Source organism: Henckelia pumila, chromosome 2, assembly GCF_033568475.1.
Source record: "Henckelia pumila isolate YLH828 chromosome 2, ASM3356847v2, whole genome shotgun sequence".
In the NCBI taxonomy this organism is placed as follows: Eukaryota; Viridiplantae; Streptophyta; class Magnoliopsida; order Lamiales; family Gesneriaceae; genus Henckelia; species Henckelia pumila.
The window spans coordinates 75,203,757-75,224,233 of record NC_133121.1 but is presented as its reverse complement, the minus strand read 5'-3'; the positions used below and the strand labels follow the sequence as shown (position 1 = coordinate 75,224,233).

Genomic DNA, 20,477 nt, shown 5'->3' with positions numbered 1-20,477 from the left:
TCCAAATATGGTTTCAATCTACCATTATCTCCGACGGACGGTGGTGTATAGGGGCGGCAAAAGCGGCAGCCTTGAAGAGCAAGGTTGAGAATCGAGAGAAAGAAGAAAAATAGGGGAATGGCGGCTTCAACTCGTGCAATCGAAATGCTGAATAGGGAAATAAACAAACGAAACCCTACATCTTTCTAATTTTCAATTTTTAAATTTTATTTTTTTTTAGTTTTTTTTTAAATATTGATAACCGGCCGGTTTACCGATTTTACCGGTTTTTCCGATTCAACCCGGTGTTTTTCGGTTCGATCGTATTTTCGAGTTTTAACATGCACCCGGACCGGTCTGGCCGCCGGTTCCCGGTTGAACCGGTCGGTCCGGTCCGGTTCCGACAACACTGCTTTGTAGTCTCAATCCACAAGCCAAGTAACCAATGTTATCAACAAAAATATATTAGCCTCATGCTTTGAATAATTTTCTTACTCCTAAGGCACCGTTCTGTTCACCATATTACTAATATATGTATAACTCATCTCATCATATCTTATGTTATTCTCATCATATTATTTATTTTACATCAATCAAATCATTAATTAATTATCTTAAATCAATCAAATAATTGAATTTAAATTACTATATTATCCCATATAAATAATATAATTTTATTTTATTTATTGTTAAAAGGACAAAACAGTCATTTAACATTTTTATATAAAATTTAATTAATCAAATCAAATAAACTGTAATCTATCAATCAAATCTAATATTATTTTAACTATAATTTTTGGTTTATTTTTATTACATTATATTATTTATCTATATATTACTTATATCATACCTCAAACCAAACGGTGCCTAAATATATAGACTTATTTATTTTTCTATATAGATTAATTTAGAAAATCATTAATAAACAATTTTAAATAAAATATTTATATTTTATCCCTATTTAATTTCTTTAAAAAATGATTGCACGTTTTTCAAAATTAAGAGGTGTTTGACTTTTAAAATTTGTTTGGTAATTTTGTTTCTAAACAGTCTATAAATTATTAAATAATTTTTAAGCTATCAAAATAAGTTATTTGACAGATTATACGTTGGTTTTTAAAAATTAAGGATGAAGCTCATGAAAAATGTAATATTTTGGAGTTGGCTTCAATGGCAAGAACGTATCTTCTAATAGTGTACATGAAAAGACCATTGATGAGGTCAAATCTTTCGCCTTGTATATTTCTTCCTCCTCCAATTTCACTTTTTGCTTCTCTTCAATTAAAAATTCTTCAAATAAATGCTCTTCTTGATCTGGCTCAATTATTTCATCATTTTGACAAATCTCATAAAATGGTTCTATAAGAAGCGCAATTTATTCATCTAAAAGACTTAAAGAGTTAATGCGGCTTTCTAAAAACTTATTTGTCTTTGTCTGTTGTCGCACAATGTTTTCCAACTGAGCCACATAATCCTCAAAATGTCCGATACACTCTTCTTGATACTCCGGTGTTTTGTTCGCAAAATTTGCGGGGTTGAATTCTGGAGGATATTGGTGACTCCAACCCTGGAATGAAGGATCACAATGCCAATGATAGTCAAAATCTGTCATATCATTTAACAAGTGCATCACACTGTTATCATATCTTATGAACAAGTGACTGTCAGTGGCCAAAGCTCCATAATTCACCCAACTTCTTGTTATCTCATTCAAACCACCATAAAAAATCTCCACTAGCGTGTAGTTCGAAAAATAATGGCATCAAAATCTGTTTGTCAAATCGTTGAATCTCCTCCAAGCAGCATATAATGGCTCCGAGTATTGCTGGTCATACCTTGTGAACACCTGTCGATGATCCATCTTCATGCACCTCACAAGCAAGAAAAATTAAATTAAAAATAAAAAAAATGCAGGAAAAAAAATAAAAATTTTCTATTCTCAAGCAAATAATCTATCCTAATATTAACTAAACAGTCCCCGACAATGGCGCCAAAAACTTGACCTCTTAATTCGGTATCAACTAGCAAGTGCACTAGGTCAAATAATAGTAAAGTGGACAGAGAGTCCAGGTGTCAAACACACAGAGATTGTAGTCAATTCTCAATATTTAATTATTTTACTTAATCTAGACAAAATCATAAAAAACAATTTGATTTAAATAAAATAAGAATATAAAAAAAACTGCTTAAGAAATAAGAATTAAAATAGTTGAAAGAAATATTTAATTAAAACGAGACAACCTAGACACACGTAGGTATCAAACAAATCATGTAACATGCAGTCGATTCAGGACACAAATCTAATCTTATATTACGGCGAATTCTCCTAATTTATTTAACAGTCTATTTCTAGAACAATTAAACCTATTCAAATATTGACGGATTAATTTTCATAATTCTAATCAAACTCAAATGCATTAGAAACTATGAGAATTCAATTTACACCTAAAACCGCACGAAAAAATCGAATACTATTTCTAGTCAATTTTACCACGTGTTAATTATTAGAGTGATCGAAGTCCATTCCTCCTCTGTCGATTTGGAATCAATTAACATGCAAGCAAACAATTGGCAGATCATTTAAGAGACACATATAAATCTAATAATCAATAATATAAAATCAAATCTAAAAATCTCAAACAAACATCCAAGTTTTATACATAGATTTTTTCGGCCCAATCACGCTATCTTGGTTGAGTAAAAACTACTCAATAATTGAAAACAAAATTCAAACAAGTTTAATAATCAAAAGAGAAGAAAGGAATAAAAACTCGATTGGAGTGTTCTTTAATCTCCAAGCTTCCGCTTAGCCGCCTCTTCTAACTGCGTGCGATCCCTCCTCTTTTTCTGCTCTCCAATCTCGTATTTATATGTCTTATAAAGCCCAAAAAATAAAGCCCAAAAAGTTAAGAGTTTTAATTCCCGAAATCTTTATTTTTTTTTATGATCGCGAACTCTTTCTCGAGCGGTAAAAAATCCCGCTCGAGCGAGCAAATTTCTGCCCAAGATCCAAATTTATTGCGATATGCACGGATCCCGTGCCGTGTTCGTGCCTGGGTCCGTGCATGTATTCTTTCCAGCGCGCAGTTTTTTTGAAAAAATCATATCTATAGTTCTAGCCGTTGGATTGAGTCGAAATTTGGACAGCGGCTTTAAAACATCTTGAAATTGATTGTGAACGGTGGATATCGGATTGGAATGTATTTATAATCAAAAATGAATTTTTGATCATTGTTGCTCCGTAATTTATTCTCGCGGCTCTTCTCTTGCTCCAAAAATCATGATTTCTTCACAAATTCCTATAAAAAGAAACCCGAAGAGTAAAATGCATCCATTTGCAATAAATCACATAAACACACACATAAAATAATATGAATGCATGAAAAATAGATATAAAAATAACACAAATTAATGCACACAAAATGCACTTATTAATACCAGCATACTTAAACTTTGCTCGCCCTCGAGAAAGACATTCAAAAACAATATGCAAACATAATCATAAACAAGGATGAATCATGAACATCACAGCCTCAGAGAAGTGCCAACATACACAACAAAATTACGAACACTCTCGATTTTCCATAATACACTATCAGTCAAGCGTGAATGTGTGTGTGTGCCATGTTATTATAGTTACATGCAACTTCAAAATAATCAGTTTCAAGACTGCTTAGCGACCTATGACAAAACAGTGTGAGTATCACAATAAAGGCTCCTTTCTCCCAGCAATCGCTAAACAAAAACTCGACTTTCTTGAGATATATTACGCACCTCCAGATTTTGCACCCGGTTTTCTTAAGCCCAATAATTACCGGCAAACTTAGCTATAACTCAGATAGAATTCGAATTTCAATCCCCTCGTCTATATCCCGGATGGAGCTACAATCCAATTGAACCCGCAAACTTAGCCATGGAACAGTGAATAGAATTTCAATCACTTTTCAAGCCCGGATGGAATTGTTATTGATTTTCAAAAATATTGATTTTTAAATTTTAAATTTTAAATTTTTAACCTCATTTAATCTGCATACTTAGTCAAAAACAAGGCGATTGGGATTTCAATTTCTTGCTCATAACCCAGATGGAGTTAAAAAAATTTCAAAAATTTTCATAAAAATTTTATAGGTGTGCCCAATAGCGTACATGCAATGTCATAAAATCATTGGAACTCAAAAGACACTATCAAGATCAACAAACACCTATTGCCATGCAATGGTCCAACAGACACCAACATCATCTAATATGTCGCTACATTTCATCAGTTTAACATGTGTGCTTAAAAATTATTCACGGTTCAACCAAAAGTTTATCATGCCCAATCAAGAACAACAATTTTCACAAAAACAAATAACACTCCCCTGGTTTATGTGTCTGCGTCTTTCTCCGGCTGTAGAACTCCAACAACAACTTCACTTAACGGGGCAACATACTACACATATAAAGGCGACAGATAAGGCAATGGATTACAAAATATAATAAAAATAAAAAAAACAATAAAAAGAATAATGAAAAGAGAACACTGGGTTGTCTCCCAGTCAATGCTAAATTTATAGTCTAAATCCCGACTATGCAGAAGCAACCATCAAAGAGCGGTTGTCGCTCATAGTAAGAATCATACGACTCTACATATGGGTCTTGATTTCCTATGCCCTCAAACTTGGCGTGATATTGACTTTGTAAGCTCGTCGGTCTAGCAATACTCGGCATGAATTGATTATTTGGAAGGAGATTCCGAATCTAGGCTGAAGCTCATGGAGGATGAAATATTTTGGAGTTGGCGTCAATGACAAGATCGTATCTTCTAATAGTGTACATGGAAAGACCATTGAAGAGGTCAAATCTTTCGCCTTGTATATTTCTTCTTCCACCAATTTTGATTTTTGCTCCTCTTCAATTAAAAATTCTTCAAATAAATGCTCTTCTTGATCTGGCTCAATTATTTCATCCTCTCGACATATATCAGAAAATGGTTCTATAAGAAGCGCAATCTGTTCATCTAAAAGACTCAAAGAGTTGATGCGGCTTTCTAAAAACTGATTTGTCTCTGTCTGGTGTCGCACAATGTTTTCCAACTGAGCCACATAATCCTCAAAATGCACTATACACTCTTCTTAATACTCCGGTTGTTGGTTCGCAAAATTTTTGGGGTTGAATTCTGGAGGATATTGGTGACTCCAACCCTGCAGTGAAGGATCACAATGTCAATGGTAGTCGAAATCCGCCATATCATTTAACAAGTGCATCGAACTGTTATTATCTCTTCTAAACAAGTGGCTGCCAGTGGTCAAAGCTTCATAATCCATCAAACTTCTTGTTGTCTCATTCAAACCACCATAAAAAATCTACACTAGCGTGTAGTTCGAAAAATCATGGCATCAAAATCTGTTTGCCAAATCGTTGAATCTCCTCCAAACAGCATAGAATGGCTCCAAGTATTGCTGGTCATACCTTGTGAATACCTGTCGATGATCCATTTTCATGCACCTCACAAGCAAGAAAAATTAAAATTAAAATTAAAATTAAAATTAAAAATTAAAAAAAATGCAGGAAAAAAATAAAAATTGTCTATTCTCAAGCAAATAATCTATCCTAAAATTAACTAAACAGTCCCCGACAACAGCGCCAAAAACTTGATCGCTTAATTCGGTATCAACTAGTAAGTGCACTAGGTCAAATAATAGTAAAGTGGACAGAGAGTCCAGGTGTCGAACCCACAGAGATTGTAGTCAATTCTCAATATTTAATTATTTTACTTAATCTTGACAAAATCATAAAAAATAATTTGATTTAAATAAAATAAGAATATAAAATAAAAAATGCTTAAGAAATAAGAATTAAAATAGTTGAAAAAAAAATTTAATTAAAACGAGACAACCAAGACACACGTAGGTATCAAACAAATCATGTAACATGCAGTCGATTCAGGACACAAATCTAATCTTATATTACGGCAAATTCTCCTAATTTATTTAATAGTCTATTTCTAGAACAATTAAACCTATTCAAATATTGACGGATTAATTTTCATAATTCTAATCAAACTCAAATGCATTAGAAACTATGAGAATTCAGTTTACACCTAAAACCGCACGATGAAATCGAATACTATTTCTAGTCAATTTTACCACGCGTTAATTATTAGAGAGATCGAAGTCCATTCCTCATATGTCGATTTGGAATCAATTAACATGCAAGCAAACAATTGGTCAAATCATTTAAGAGACAAATATAAATCTAATAATCAATAATATAAAATCAAATCTAAAAATCTCGAACAAACATCCAAGTTTTCTACTTAGATTTGTTCGGCTCAATCACACTATCTTGGTTGAGTAAAAACTACTCAATAATGGAAAACAAAATTCAAACAAGTTTAATAATCAAAAGAGAAGAAAAGAAGAAAAACTTGATTGGAGCTTTCTTCAATCTCCAAGCTTCCGCCTAGCCGCCTCTTCTAACTGCGTGCGATCCCTCCTCTTTTTCTGCTCTCCAATCTCGTATTTATATGTCTTATAAATCCCAAAAATAAAACCCAAAAATTTAAGAGTTTTAATTCCCGAAATATTTATTTTTTTTTATCGCAAAGATCTAAATTTTCTGCGAAATGAACGGACCCCGTGCCTGGGTCCGTGCAAGTATCCTTTCCAGCGCGCAGGTTTCTTGAAAAAAATCATATATCGAGTTCTAGCCGTCGGATCGAGCCGAAATTTGGACAGCAGATTTAAAATATCTTGAAATTTATTGTTAATGGTTGAGATCAGATTTAGATGTTTCTATAATCAAAAATGAATTTTTGATCATTGCTGCTCCGTAATTTATTCTTGCGGCTCTTCTCTTGCTCAAAAAATCATGATTTCTTCATAAATTCTTACAAAAATCAACCCGAAGAGTGAAATGCACACATATGAAATAAATCACATAAAAACACACGTAAAATAATATGAATGCATGCAAAATAGATAAAAATAACATAAATTAATACACACTAAATGCACTTATCAGATAACTTAAACTAACCTATTAACTTAAACTATCCCGTTAACACTTAGTATGGTCTATTAATAACTTAGCCCAATGTAACTCAGCCCGATAATTCACATGGACCACTAGGCCCATGTCAAGTGATGAGCTCACTTAAATCATTAATCTAAGCCTAATTATCCATTAAAATCAACCAAGCCAATGATCTTTTAATTAATCACTTAAACAACTAATTAAATTACCCGAGCCCGAAATAAAATAACCCGAATCCAGAACCATCTAACATGACCCAAATAACATCCAACCCAACCCGGGAATAACCTGCCCGAGCCCCTGACCACTGCCCAAAAACCAAAACCCTAGCTCCCTTTCAAACCCTCACGCGGCAGCCTCCACGTTCAGCCTCTTACCGCCCTGATCTGACCACCACTGGCCGGAGACCCTCCGGTTGGACCTTCCCAGGGTCCAGTTGGTCACAATGGACCAAGCCGTGAACCAAGCAAAGCCTTGCATGTCTCGAAACAGCATCCTGACAAGTGCATAAAATGCATTTTATTCACATAATTTGCATATGATTTGACTTGGCTTTTGTGATTAATCGAGTGGATTTTATGCATATTTGTTATTGTTTTTGTGTAATGCAAGAATTGAAAGAAAAGTACCAAAAAGAGACGGAAGAAGAAATTACGGAGCTGCAAAGTTCACAAAATTACTGGAGCTTCTAGAAATATCCAAATCCGATCTCCACCATTCAAATTGATCAAGCTTATGATGTTATAAAGCTGGTGTCAAAATTTCAGTCAATCCGAAGGCTGGAACTCAAGATATGATTTTTGCAAGAATGTTGCGCGTTGGGAAAGAAGACTAGCGCCCCAGCGCGTGTTTTTAAGCGCTCCAGCACTAGACGTCCTTCATTGAAAAAAAATAGATACGAAACTTAAGCGCCCCAGTGCCGAAGGAGTAGCGCTCCAGCGCTGCACTGTATCAAAATTATGGAAACTTTTTAGTCGGATTTTGAAGGAGATTTCTTGACTTTTTTGGAGGATAAGGGAGGGTTTGCATGAGTTTTTGAAGGCTAGAGACGACTAGAGACCAAGGAAAAAGGGAGAAGAAGCATTCTTGGCACGAAGGCGAACGAAGCGACTTTCGGAGATGGAGAAGCATCATCTACCTTCGTTTTTATTTCATTCTTTCTCCTAATTTTTGAATGATGTTCAAGAACATCCTTTGTTTGATTTTTATTTTCATTGTAAACTAATTCTTTTGTCTAGAGGGACGATGTATCTTGACTTGAAACCATATTTTTGATATTTTGATTGATATATTATAATTATTCATCCGATTTATTTGTATTTTTCTGAATTGATTGCGTTCAATTAACTGATCACTAGTTGAATTGTTATATTTATTTGAAATCTAGCACTCGAGAGAGACGATTTTGAATATAACCGTAGAAAAATACATCGTTGGTGTATATAGAGTTTGAGAGGCATATAACTCCATTGAAGACATTGTAAGAATTATTGTGTTGTTTACCGAATTTGATATCTAAACTTTGATAGAAATATTTAGTTTGATATTAGATACAAATTTCTACTTGTAACTGTTGGAGAACGGTGTTCGGATCAATCAGAATTGATACCCGGTGCAGCGGAAGTTTTAAAATTTTATATGGAACGATTCCATATCATGGGTATCAAAACTTTACGATTAAATTGTGCGTGTAAAAATTAAATAACAATTAAATTTTTACCTTGAATCTCGAAACGAGATTATGGACACCAACAGATAACTCTGCTCTTGTTGTATATCCCAGGAACTGATGAACGAACAATTCTTCAATCAGGTCCACGAACAGAAGTTTAATCCCTCTGATAGATTGCACTAGAAAATCTATCAGAAGTTTCTACGAAGAGAATTAACAGATTTGATCTGTTAAACCAGACTGCAAATTCGAAATTCACAGGCAGGAATTTTCGAACAGAGAGAGGAGAGGGGCGGCCACACCTAGAGAGAACAGCTAGGGTTTTCGAAAATTTTGTGACCTCTGTTGTGTAATTTCTGTACTGCAATAACTTATTTATAATGTGGGCTGCTAACAGCTTAGGGCCCATTAGTCATAAGTTCAAGCCTGACAAGCAAAGCCCGCATGTTCAGAAATTAATATAAAATTCATCGTGACTCAGATTGATAAACCAATTTCACCAATGTGCACAGAAACCATTTCTGCATCTTTTAAAGTCAAGATAAATTTTCTGAATCCGAATTCAGTGGTTTCCAAAAATGTCCATCACTATGTCATTTTAGGAAATCTTACTCCCTCTACTCTTAAATAAGAAGTCTCACTTCTTTATTCACTAAATTTAACTCTTTAAATTTAATTATCTCAACGGGGATTAAAAATCCATTACTTGTGTGATCCTCAATGGTTCAGGGATACAGCTAGCCGTGGGCTCACAAATCCTTGTGACTCGGAACAACAATTTCCGACTTGCCCATCGAATCATGGTAAGAGCGCCTAGCAACATCACCCCATGATTCCCTAGGTATCACTGATAGTGCCTGCAAGAAACAATAGATTTTGGTTAGCGTACAGTATGGTCCCTTCATCCATATATCCCGATCGAATCAACAACTATTGGTAAATCGAGAGTCGTTCGAGATTCGATAACTATGCAATGCATCTTGAAGATCAAATAGTGACATCGCATGTGCTACTAAGAAACCATTTCTTAAAACACATCATGTACTCTGGCCAGAGATTTGTCACACTAATATCTCCTCAGATTGCATAGGATATCCACACTAGCAAGTATGTGGTGAATCCTTGACAACAAAGCATCGACTCCTATATGTGTCGTAACTGTACCCAATCCCGACACCTGATGACCCCAATAGAGTCGGTAAACGAGTCAAAGTACAGTACTAGCATATAGAGTCTCAATGATGTTTCAAGTAGTAAGGACTAATGGTGTACAACCAAAACCGCGGACTTTATCCACTCGATAAGTGATAACCACTTGGAAAGTCCGGATAGGGTAGTTCGATCATTCATCGTATGAATATCCATTTGCATGCTTTGAACATCTCTATGTTCCATACCAATGAAACGTGGTACTCGGCATCGCAAATGCTAGTCTCAATCTCGAGCGATCCTTATCCTTATTAACGGACGGCTCAATCGACTAGGAACTGTTTAGAATATACAGTGACTATAAGATGTGTTTCATGATAGCCATCCCCATGTGCCACCACATCTTACATACACTATAGTATATTCAAGGTCTTCATCTAAACATCTTATAGTATGTCACAACATAATAATATGATAAAAGATAAAGTAAATGTCATTATAAAAGTGTAAATTATATTAAACAAAATATTATTTATACATAGAGTCATAAAAGCCCTTAGCCACAAGTTGGCTCACCGGGCACCCACTCTTTCAGTAACTTGAGAAAGATAGTAGAAAATATTAGTAATTCTTGGTTAGTAAACTAGAAGAATTTATGATATAGATTTTTTTAGGAATTAAACTGTTGGATAGTCAAGTGAAGTCAAACCTCTATAATTCATCTCTTATTGAATTTTTGTCGTGCGAACTCGTCGTTATTTAACTTTAATTATTGCATATTTTAGTTTTATTAAATTCAAACCCTTATTCGTAGCTCTACATTGGATTAAGATTTTATTAGATGAAAATATTTAACATTATATCATTTTATTCATTCTCTGTGGGACCGACTTGGACTTAATTCCTATATTATAACTTGACACAATACGCTTGCAAGCAAAAAATATGCAACAAATTTTTGGCGCCATTGCCGGATAATGAATTTTATTTGATTTATATTAAATTGCGCTAATTAGTCTTAATTTTGACTTAGAGCGTTTATTTTATTTTACTGGTTCTAATTTTAAATTTTTCTCTTTTGTTTATGCAGTTTATGCCTAAAAGACAAAGTTACGACTCACTGCTCTTTGATCCGGAAATCTAGAAAGCTGCTAAAGCCTTGAGGAAAATTAGAAGAGAAGAGTTGAAACTAATGGCTGAAGAAAGAGAAAGAGGTGAAAATAATGCTCCGGTGCCAATCAGAGATCATTTTAAACCGATGATCAACAATCACTATTCTGGAATTGCTCGGCAAAATATCACGGCGAATAATTTTAAGTTGAAGCCAGCTTTGATTAACATGGTGCAGCAGAATCAGTTTAGGAGTCCAGCTACTGAAGATCCAAATTTGCATCTGCGCACTTTTTTGGAGATCGCTGACACTGTAAAAATTCACGGTGTTACTGAGGACACCATCAGACTATGACTATTCCCATTTTCTCTTAGGGACAATGCTCGTAGTTGGTTGCAGTCACTGCCTCTTGGGAGTATTACTACATGGGTTGAGATGATTTCTAAATTTCTGTCCAAGTATTTTCCGCCTGCCAAATCTGCCCAATTGAAAATTGAGATCACTACATTCAGACATCAAGATTATGAGAAATTTTATGAAGCTTGGGAGCCTTAAAATAAATTACTACGAAAGTGCCCAAACCATAATTTTACAGATTGGGAGCAGATTGAATTATTTTACAATGGTTTGAATGGGCCAACTCGGATTTCTATGGATGCTGCTGCTGGAGGATCAATATTTTCTAAATTTCATGCAGAGGCTTATGAGATGCTTGAGCAAATGACTATTAATAGTTATCATTGGCCGAGTGAGAGATCTGTGATACGAAAAGCTGTTGGAATTCATGAAGTTGATGTGTTCACTGCTTTGACTGCTCAAATGTCTGCTATTTCTACACAGTTGGCTGCACTGAGCAAAGGGAATCAAGTTTCTACTGAGACTGCATTACTGGCGACAGCCGTAAATTCTACTAGTGGATTTGAATGTGTGGAGCAAGCTTAGTATGTGAACAACCGCAATTTTACTGGCTATCGAGGTAATCCTGTACCAAATCAATATCATCATAGTTTTCGCAATCATGAGAATTTTTCATATGCAAATAATAATAATGTGTTGAATCCTTCACCGGGGTTCAATAATCAAAAGGGTGAGGGTAGACCATCTTTGGAGGATTTGGTTGGTAATTTTATTTCCGAGTCAACAAAAATATTTGAGAGAACTGAGAATAGGCTTGATAATATGGAGATACACTTGACCAATGTGGGTGCTTCTATAGAAAATCTTGAAATACAAATTAGTCAACTTGCGAATGCCTTGACGAATCAGCAGAGAGGAGCTTTCCCTAGCAACACTGAGGTGAATCCAATAGAGCAATGCAAAGCCATCACTCTGAGAAGTGAAAAAGAATTTGGGGTCAATGACCCAAAGGTAGTGGATGATGAAGATCGAGTTGAAGAGATTGAAGTTGAATTAAAGAAATCTGCGAGTAAAAATTCCAGCAATCCTGTGGTTGTGTCTGAAAAAATTCCTGTGCCAAAATCTATTCTTCCATATCCACAGCGGTTCAAGAAAAAAGCGTTGGATGAACAATATTCTAAGTTTCTTGATATCTTCAAGAAAATTCGTATAAATATTCCATTCGTTGATGCTTTGAATAAAATGCCACAATATGAAAATTTCATGAAGGATGTGATGTCAAGGAAGAGGAAGCTCAAAGAATTTGAGATGGTGAAGTTAACCGAAGAGTACAATGCTATCTTGCAAAAGAAATTACCACAAAAATTGAAGGATCCAGGGAGTTTCACTATTCCTTGCATTATTGGTGGTGTCACTGTTAATAGAGAATTATGTGATTTAGGTGCAAGTATTAATTTAATGTCTTTGTCTATTTTCAGGGCCTTGGAGCCTGGCGAAGTGAATCCGACCACGATCACTTTGCAGTTGGCTGACCGTTCTCTAACTTGTCCTCGCGGTATTGTGGAGAATGTATTGGTAAAAGTAGATAAATTTATTTTTCCTGCTGACTTTGTAGTGCTTGACATGGAAAAAAAAAAAGATGTCCCTCTAATTTTAGGGCGACCATTTTGGCAACTGGAAGAACTTTAATTGATGTGCAGGGGTAAATTAACTCTACGAGTTGGTGGTGAAGCGGTCACTTTTAATATTTATAAGACCATTAATTATCAAGATGAGGTACGTGCTTGTAATCACATTGATTTATTTGATTATTCTATGAATAATTTTGGTGTAGGAATAGAGTTGAAGAGTGGGCGAGATCCGAAGGTGGCGAAGAAGGTGAAAAAGAAAGTTAAGTCCAAGATGATTTTTGAGTATGTTTGGAGGGTGAAAGAGAGGAACAAAACCTCCAATAAAGTGACAGGAATTGGCTAAAATCAGCGTCAAATCAGGCTGACGACTTTAAACCAAACGCTTTTTGGGAGGCAACCCAAATTTTATTTAATTTTTGTTTTTGTTTTAGTAATTTTAAGTTTTATTTAGCTTAATTGTAGCATGTCTTGTTCACGCGCTAACATTGAATTTTCTACTCTAGGTCCTAGAATTTGTGAGAAATATCGACTACCAACACACCTGCACCCAGAATGATGATGGGCTATGACTACTGACGATCATGCCACAGGTATGTGCATTCCTCCGTTATTGTTATTGAACTTTTGTACATTGTGGACAATGCACAATTTAAGTTTTGGGGGGGGGGGGGGGTGTTAAAAAAATTTTGAATTTTTTTGATGAGTTAGTTTGAGTTAAGGCGTGATGTTGCAATTGTGTTGGTCTATGATGAAAATAATTTTTTTTTTTGTGCTGAAAGGTAAATGTTAGCTATATTTAATCTTGAGTTCTCACAAAATTGCACTATGCCTTGATTGTTGACACCCTAGTGATTAGAGAAGCTTTCTGATTTTGTGACTGGACTTGATGATTAGATTCTTAACTTTGGTGATTTATACTCAAGACCGAGGTAGACTAATACGAGCTTAGAAATGATTTAGGAAATTTTATTGAATTCATTGAGTAGCTAAAAAGTTGCAAAAGCAACAGAGAATTTTTTTTTTTTACAACTCCATCCGGCCCTAAAAAGGGATTGAAATCCTAATCACCAATCCATGGCTAAGTTTGCGGAAAAAATGGGGTTGATGCTCCATCCGAACTATAGACGAGGGGATTGAAATCCGAATTCTATCTTTAGTTATAGCTAAGTTTGCGGGTAATTTATGGGGCTAAAATAAACTGGGTGCAAAATCAAGCGATGTTATGAAAAATCTTTGATATACCTTGAAAATTTCTTTTGATCTTAGTGGGTAGAAGTTGAACTTGGTGGAGAGTGTTTTGAAACTAGAGAGCATAATTGATGAATCTATGAAACAAACTTGTTGCATTAGTATATCGAAAGTGAGGAGGATAGACAAGATTGAAAAATCACACACACGAAAAATCTTGAGAAAATTAGCGGACATGTGTATTGAATTTTGGAATGTAAAAATTCAGAGGCCGATTATATTACTCATTATTGTTTTGCTCGGGACTAGCAAAAGTCTAAGTTTGGGGGTGATTTGATAAGTGAATTTTATGCACTTAATTTGCATATGATTTGACTTGGCTTTTGTTATGAATCGAGTGGATTTTATGCGTATTTGTTGTTATTTTTGTGAAATGCAAGGATTGGAAGAAAAGTACCGAGAAGAGACGAAAGAAGGAATTACGGAGCTGTAAATTTTACAAAATTACTAGAGCTTCTAGAAACATGCAAATCCGATCTCATCGTTCAAATTGAAGATTATGATGTTATAAAGCTGGTGTCAAAATTTCAGCTCAATCCAACGGCTAGAACTTAGGATATGATTTTTGCAAGAATATTGCACGTTGGGCAAGAAGACTAGCGCCACAATGCCTGTTTTTAAGCGCTCCAGCGCTAGACGTCCTTCATTGAAAAAAAAAATAGATACGAAACTTAAGCGCTCCAGTGCTGCACTGTATCAAAATTATGGAAACTTTTTATTCGGATTTTGAAGGAGATTTCTTGGCTTTTTTGGAGGAGAAGGGAGGGTTTGCATGAGTTTTTGAAGACTAGAGATGGCTAGAGACCAAGGAAAAAGGGAGTAGAAACATTCTTGGCATGAAGGTGGACGAAGCGACTTTCGAAGATGGAGAAGCATCATCTACCTTCGTTTTTATTTCATTCTTTCTCCTAATTTTTTAATGATGTTCAAGAACATGCTTTGTTTGATCTTTATTTTCATTATGAACTAATTCCTTTGTCTAGAGAGACGATGTAGCTTGACTTGAAACCATGTTTTTTATATTTTGATTGATATATTAGAATTTTTTTTATCCAGTTTATTTGTGTGTTTTCTGAGTTGATTGCGTTCAATTAAATGATCACTAGTTGAATTGTTATATTTATTTGAAATCTAGCACTCGAGAGAGACGATTTTGAATAGGACCGTAGGAAAATACATCGTTGGTGTATATAGAGTTTGAAAGGCCTATAAATCCATTGAAGCCATTGTAAGAATTATTGTGTTGTTTACCGAATTTGATATCTAAACTTTGATAGAAATATTGAGTTTGATATTAGATACAAATTTCTACTTATCACTTGAGAAAGAGAGTAGAAAATATTAGTAATTCTTAGTTAGTAAACTAGAAGAATTTATGATATAGATTTCTTTAGGAATTAAACTGTTGGATAGTCAAGTGAAGTCGAACCTCTAGAATTCATCTCTTATTGAATTTTTGTCGTGCGAACTCGTCGTTATTTAATTTTAATTATTGCATATTTTAGTTTTATTAAATTCAAACCCTTATTCGTAGCTCTAAATAGGATTAAGATTTTATTAGATGCAAATATTTAATATAATATCATTTTATTCATTCTCTGTGGGACCGACTTGGACTTAATTCTTATATTACAACTTGACACCGTATGCTTGCGAAAGAAAAAAACGCAACACATCCACTTTCCTTACCCTAAGCGCAACTTTGACCAGCCTGCACATACCTGCACTTTCCGACCTGCTTCGTCCACCAATAGCCGGAGCCTCGGTGGCTGGACCCTCCCAGGGTCCCAACGCAACCAATGAACCAAGCCTGGCCTGAGCCAAGCCCTACATGGCTCAGCCAAAGGCCCTAAACCTCAAGAAAAAAAAACCTGCGCGCGCCTAGCTGTTGTCATGGCTGGTTTCTGCCCTCGCCAGCCCTCCTAGGTCCAAACCACCTCTCTAAATCAGACCCTAAGGACCATATCTCGACCCTTGAACCATTAGTTAGCCCCTCGAACAACCTTTGGATCAGAAACTTGCAAAAACAAGCCATCATGTCATAAAAACGTGAATAACTTTGGATGAACACGAAGATTTTCATTCTAAATGTAAGAGTGGGTGCCCAGTGAGCCAACTGTGTGGCTATGGGCTTTGATGACTCTTTGTATAAACAATCTTTTGTTTAATATTATTTACACTTTTATGGCAATGACTTTATATTACTTCATATTGTTATATTGTGATATACTATTGTTGTTTTGATAAAGACCTTGAATATACTATAGTGTATGTAAGATGTGGTAGAACATGGAGATGTCTATCATGAAATACATCTTATAGTCACTGTATATTCTAAAAACCGTTCCTAGTCGATTGAGCCGTCCGATAATAAGGATAAGGATCGCTCGAGTTTGAGACTAGCATTTGCGATGCGGAGTACCACGTTTCATTGGTAGGGAACATGGAGATGTTCGAAGCATGCAAATGGATATTCATAGGATGAATAATCGAACTACCCTATCCGGACTTTCCAAGTGGTTATCACTTATCGAGTGGATAAAGTCCGCGGTTTTGGTTGTACACCATTAGTCCTTACGACTTGAAACATCATGGAGACTCTATATGCTAGTGCTGTGCTTTGACTCGTTTACCGACTCTATGGGGGTCATCAGGTGTCGAGATTGGGTACAGTTACGACACATATAGGAGTCAATGCATTGTTGTCAAGGATTCACCACATACTTGCGAGTGTGGATATCCTATGCGATCTGAGGAGATATTAGTGTGACAAATCTCTGGCCAGAGTACTTGATGTGATTTAAGAAATGGTTTCTTAGTAGCACATGCGATGTCACTAATTTGATCTTCAAGATGCATTGCATAGTTATCGAATCTTGAGCAACTCTCGATATACCAATGGTTGTTGATTCGATCGGGATATATGGATGAAGGGACCGTACTGTACGCTAACCAAAATCTACTGGTTCTTGTAGGCACTATCAGTGATACCTAGGGAATCATGGGGCGATGTTGCTAGGCGCTTTACCATGATTCGTTGGGCAAGTCGGAAAGTGTTGTTCCGAGTCACAAGGAGTTGTGAGCCCACGGCTAGCTGTATCCCTGAACCATTGAGGGTCACACAGTGTAATGGAGTTTTAATCCCCGTTGAGATAGTTAAATTTAAAGAGTTAAATTTAATGAACTAAGGAGTTGGACTTCTTAAATAAGAGTAAGGGAGTAGGATTTCCTAAAATGACATAGGGATGGACATTTTAGGAAACCACTGAATTCGGATTCAGGAAAATTTATTTTGACTTTAAAATGTGCAGAAATGGTTTCTGTGCACATTGGTAAAATCGGTTTATCAATAGGAGTCACGATGAATTTTATATTAATTTCTGAACGAGCGGGCTTTGCTTGTCGGGCCCTAGCTTATGACTAATGGGCCCTAAGGTGTTAGTGGCCTGCATTATAAATAAGTTATTGTAGTACAGAAATTAGACATAACAGGTCATTATTTTGAGAGCAGAATTTTCGAAACCCTAGCCCCTTTCACTCTCACAATTCGGCCACCCCTCCTTGCTCTGTCAGAGAATTTCCGGTCTGTGATTTTTAATTGCAGTCAGGAATAACGAATCAGATTCGTTTAATCTCTTCGCAGAAAACTTCTGATAGATTTTCTAGTGCAATCTATCAGAGGGATTTAAACCCTATTCGTGGACCTGATTGAAGGAGTTCATCGGTTCCTGGGAGAGACAACAAGAGCAGATTAATTCTGTTGGTGTCCATTAATCTCGCTTCGAGATTGAAGGTAAAATTTAATTAATTTTTATTTGAATTTTACACACACAATAATTTAATCGTTGAATGGTTGATACCCACACCATGGAATTGTTCCATGATAAAAATTTTAAACTTCCGCTGCACCGGGTATCAATCGTGATTGATCTGACCGCCAGTTTTTTCCAACAGTGGTATCAGAGCCAGGTTGCTCAGATCAAACGATTGAATTAATCAATTGTACAAAATTTTTGAGTCTCGGTTTTTTGAAACAAAATAAATATTTTTAAATAAAATTTTTTTTTTTTTTTCGGGGCAAAACCCGGGCAGCGATTGGATCGCTGCCCGGAGGGGGCGGCGATGGTCGCTGCCCCCGGGGGAGGCGCACGGCGCCGCCCAAAGGGGGCGCACAGCGCCGCCCAGGGCGGCGACCGTCGCCGCCCAAAGGGGGCGCACGGCGCTGCGCAGGGCAGCGCTCGGCGCTGCCCAGGGCGGCGCACAGCGCCGCCCAGCGGCGGCGCTCGGCGCCGCCCAGCGGCGGCGCCAGGCGCCGCCAGGGCAGCAATTGTTGCTGCCCTAAGGGGGCAGCCGGGCTGCCCCCGGCCCGCGCCCCGGGTGCGGGCCGGCCCGGGAGTGTCCCGGGCGGCCCGCGGGAAAAATTATTATTTTTTATTAAAAATTAATTTTAATATGTTAAAATTTTATTTTTGGTCCGATCAAAAATTGTTTTTGATTGGTTCACGAGATTTCGGATCGAATTGTTCGAGTCCGTAAATTTTAAAATTGATTTTGGATAAATTTGAATTTTTGGAAAATTTTAATATTTTATCCGTAAATTGAATTTTGAAATCAATTATTTTGGTACAATTGATCATAAGATATGATCTTATGATATATTGAGTAAAATATGATTTTATTTGTAAAATTGGATTTTATAGATAAAATATGATTTTATTTGATATAGAGATAAAATATGATTTTATATGTGAAATGAGATTTTATATATAAAATATGATTTTATCTTGTTTAAATTTGAATTGCCACTGCATGTTATCCAATAAATTAATTTTGAATTAAATGTTATTGGATAAGGATGATCGATTGCCATGACCAATTTTGTAGGTGTATGTTAGGAATTTACATTTTGTTTTTATTGTTGTTGGTTTTATTAATGGGCCTGGTTTATGGCCCGATATGAATGTCATATGTAATAAAAGTGGGCTTGGTTTATAGCCCGTTCCCACCCCTAAAAATGTATCCCCTACTTGTCATTGTTATTTATTGTAAATACATTAGATTTAGTGGGAGATCAAGATTTGAAGACGGTGGGCCCAGCAGACAATAAAGACTGAAGAAATGTAAATTGGAAGCACATGTAATAGGATTGCATTGCACTGCATATCACCTAGGATTGGACTAAGACCCGTGATTGGCAACCACGGGTCAATTAGAAATGGAATCGATCATCCTATATAATATTTGATATTATGATTGTATGCATGTTTAGACATAATTGCGTGAATCCGGCAAGCATGCAATAAATTAAATATGATGAGACAAATATTTTTATAATTAAAAATCCCTCATTTTAAATATGATTTAAAATTTATATCAAGATAAATAAAGGAAATTTAAATTTGTTTAAATGTTCCCACCTTCCATCAACGGTCAATGTATGTGATGCTACCCGCGGATACGGTCCGGCTCATATTATTGGGGGGGCCCGTCCGTCGGAAAGCTGTACATTGGATCGACAAATGTTGTAAGTTGGGTGGAACTCCCATGGGATCGGCTCATATTATTGGGGGATCCACATGGCGACCGTCCATCACAACTTAATATTGATGGGTCATCTTGACATGTCACTTTAAACGGCGTCATATTATTGGGCCCTTATTGGACATGAGGTAAACACATGGGGGTTGCTTTGGAAGCAATTGGGCTCTACCTTTTGAGAATTATGGTTGGCTGATATTATTCGGGACCATAAGTTTGTCAATTGGACTCCATGTTCTCACTAAGGAAAAAGTTTCCCGTTTTCACTAGAGGGTGGTGAAATCGTTAAAATAGTGGGAGTGAGATTCATAAAATTAAATTCGCCTATTTTATGTCTTAGTAAATTGTTAAACAATCATTGATATATGTCTGTTTTTCTTTTCAGTATTTCATATTATGAATTCGCGAAATCCATTATTCTCGATCCTCGAACAAAACAAGTTGACTGGCGCCAACTATACGGAATGGTTCCGGAAGTTGAAGATTGTCTTAACTTCGGAGAAAATGCTCTACGTGTTAGAGAAAGCACCTCCGAAGGAAGCACCAGCTGACATAAGTCCGGAGGAATTGGCCAAACTTGATGCATGGTGTGACCATGACATCAAGACCAAATGCTATATGCAAGCCTCGATGTCTGATGAACTCCAGAGGCGATTTGAGGACACGGTGAATGCTGCTGACATTCATGCGCAACTCAAGGAACTTTTTGAGGCTCAGTCGAGGGCTGAAAGGTTCGCTACTGTTAAGGAGTTGATGACGTGCCGCATGCGTGAAG

At 36.2% G+C, this 20,477-nt stretch overlaps 1 protein-coding gene across 1 annotated transcript; it reads left to right on the top strand.

The window, feature by feature from the left end:
* Nucleotides 1-12,107: 12,107 nt before the first annotated feature.
* On the top strand, nucleotides 12,108-13,259 carry LOC140877745 (uncharacterized). Its single transcript, XM_073281319.1, has 2 exons — nucleotides 12,108-12,732; nucleotides 13,120-13,259. Exons 1-2 carry the CDS (start codon nucleotides 12,108-12,110, stop codon nucleotides 13,257-13,259), a joined length of 765 nt encoding a protein of 254 aa, XP_073137420.1.
* Nucleotides 13,260-20,477: the final 7,218 nt, after the last annotated feature.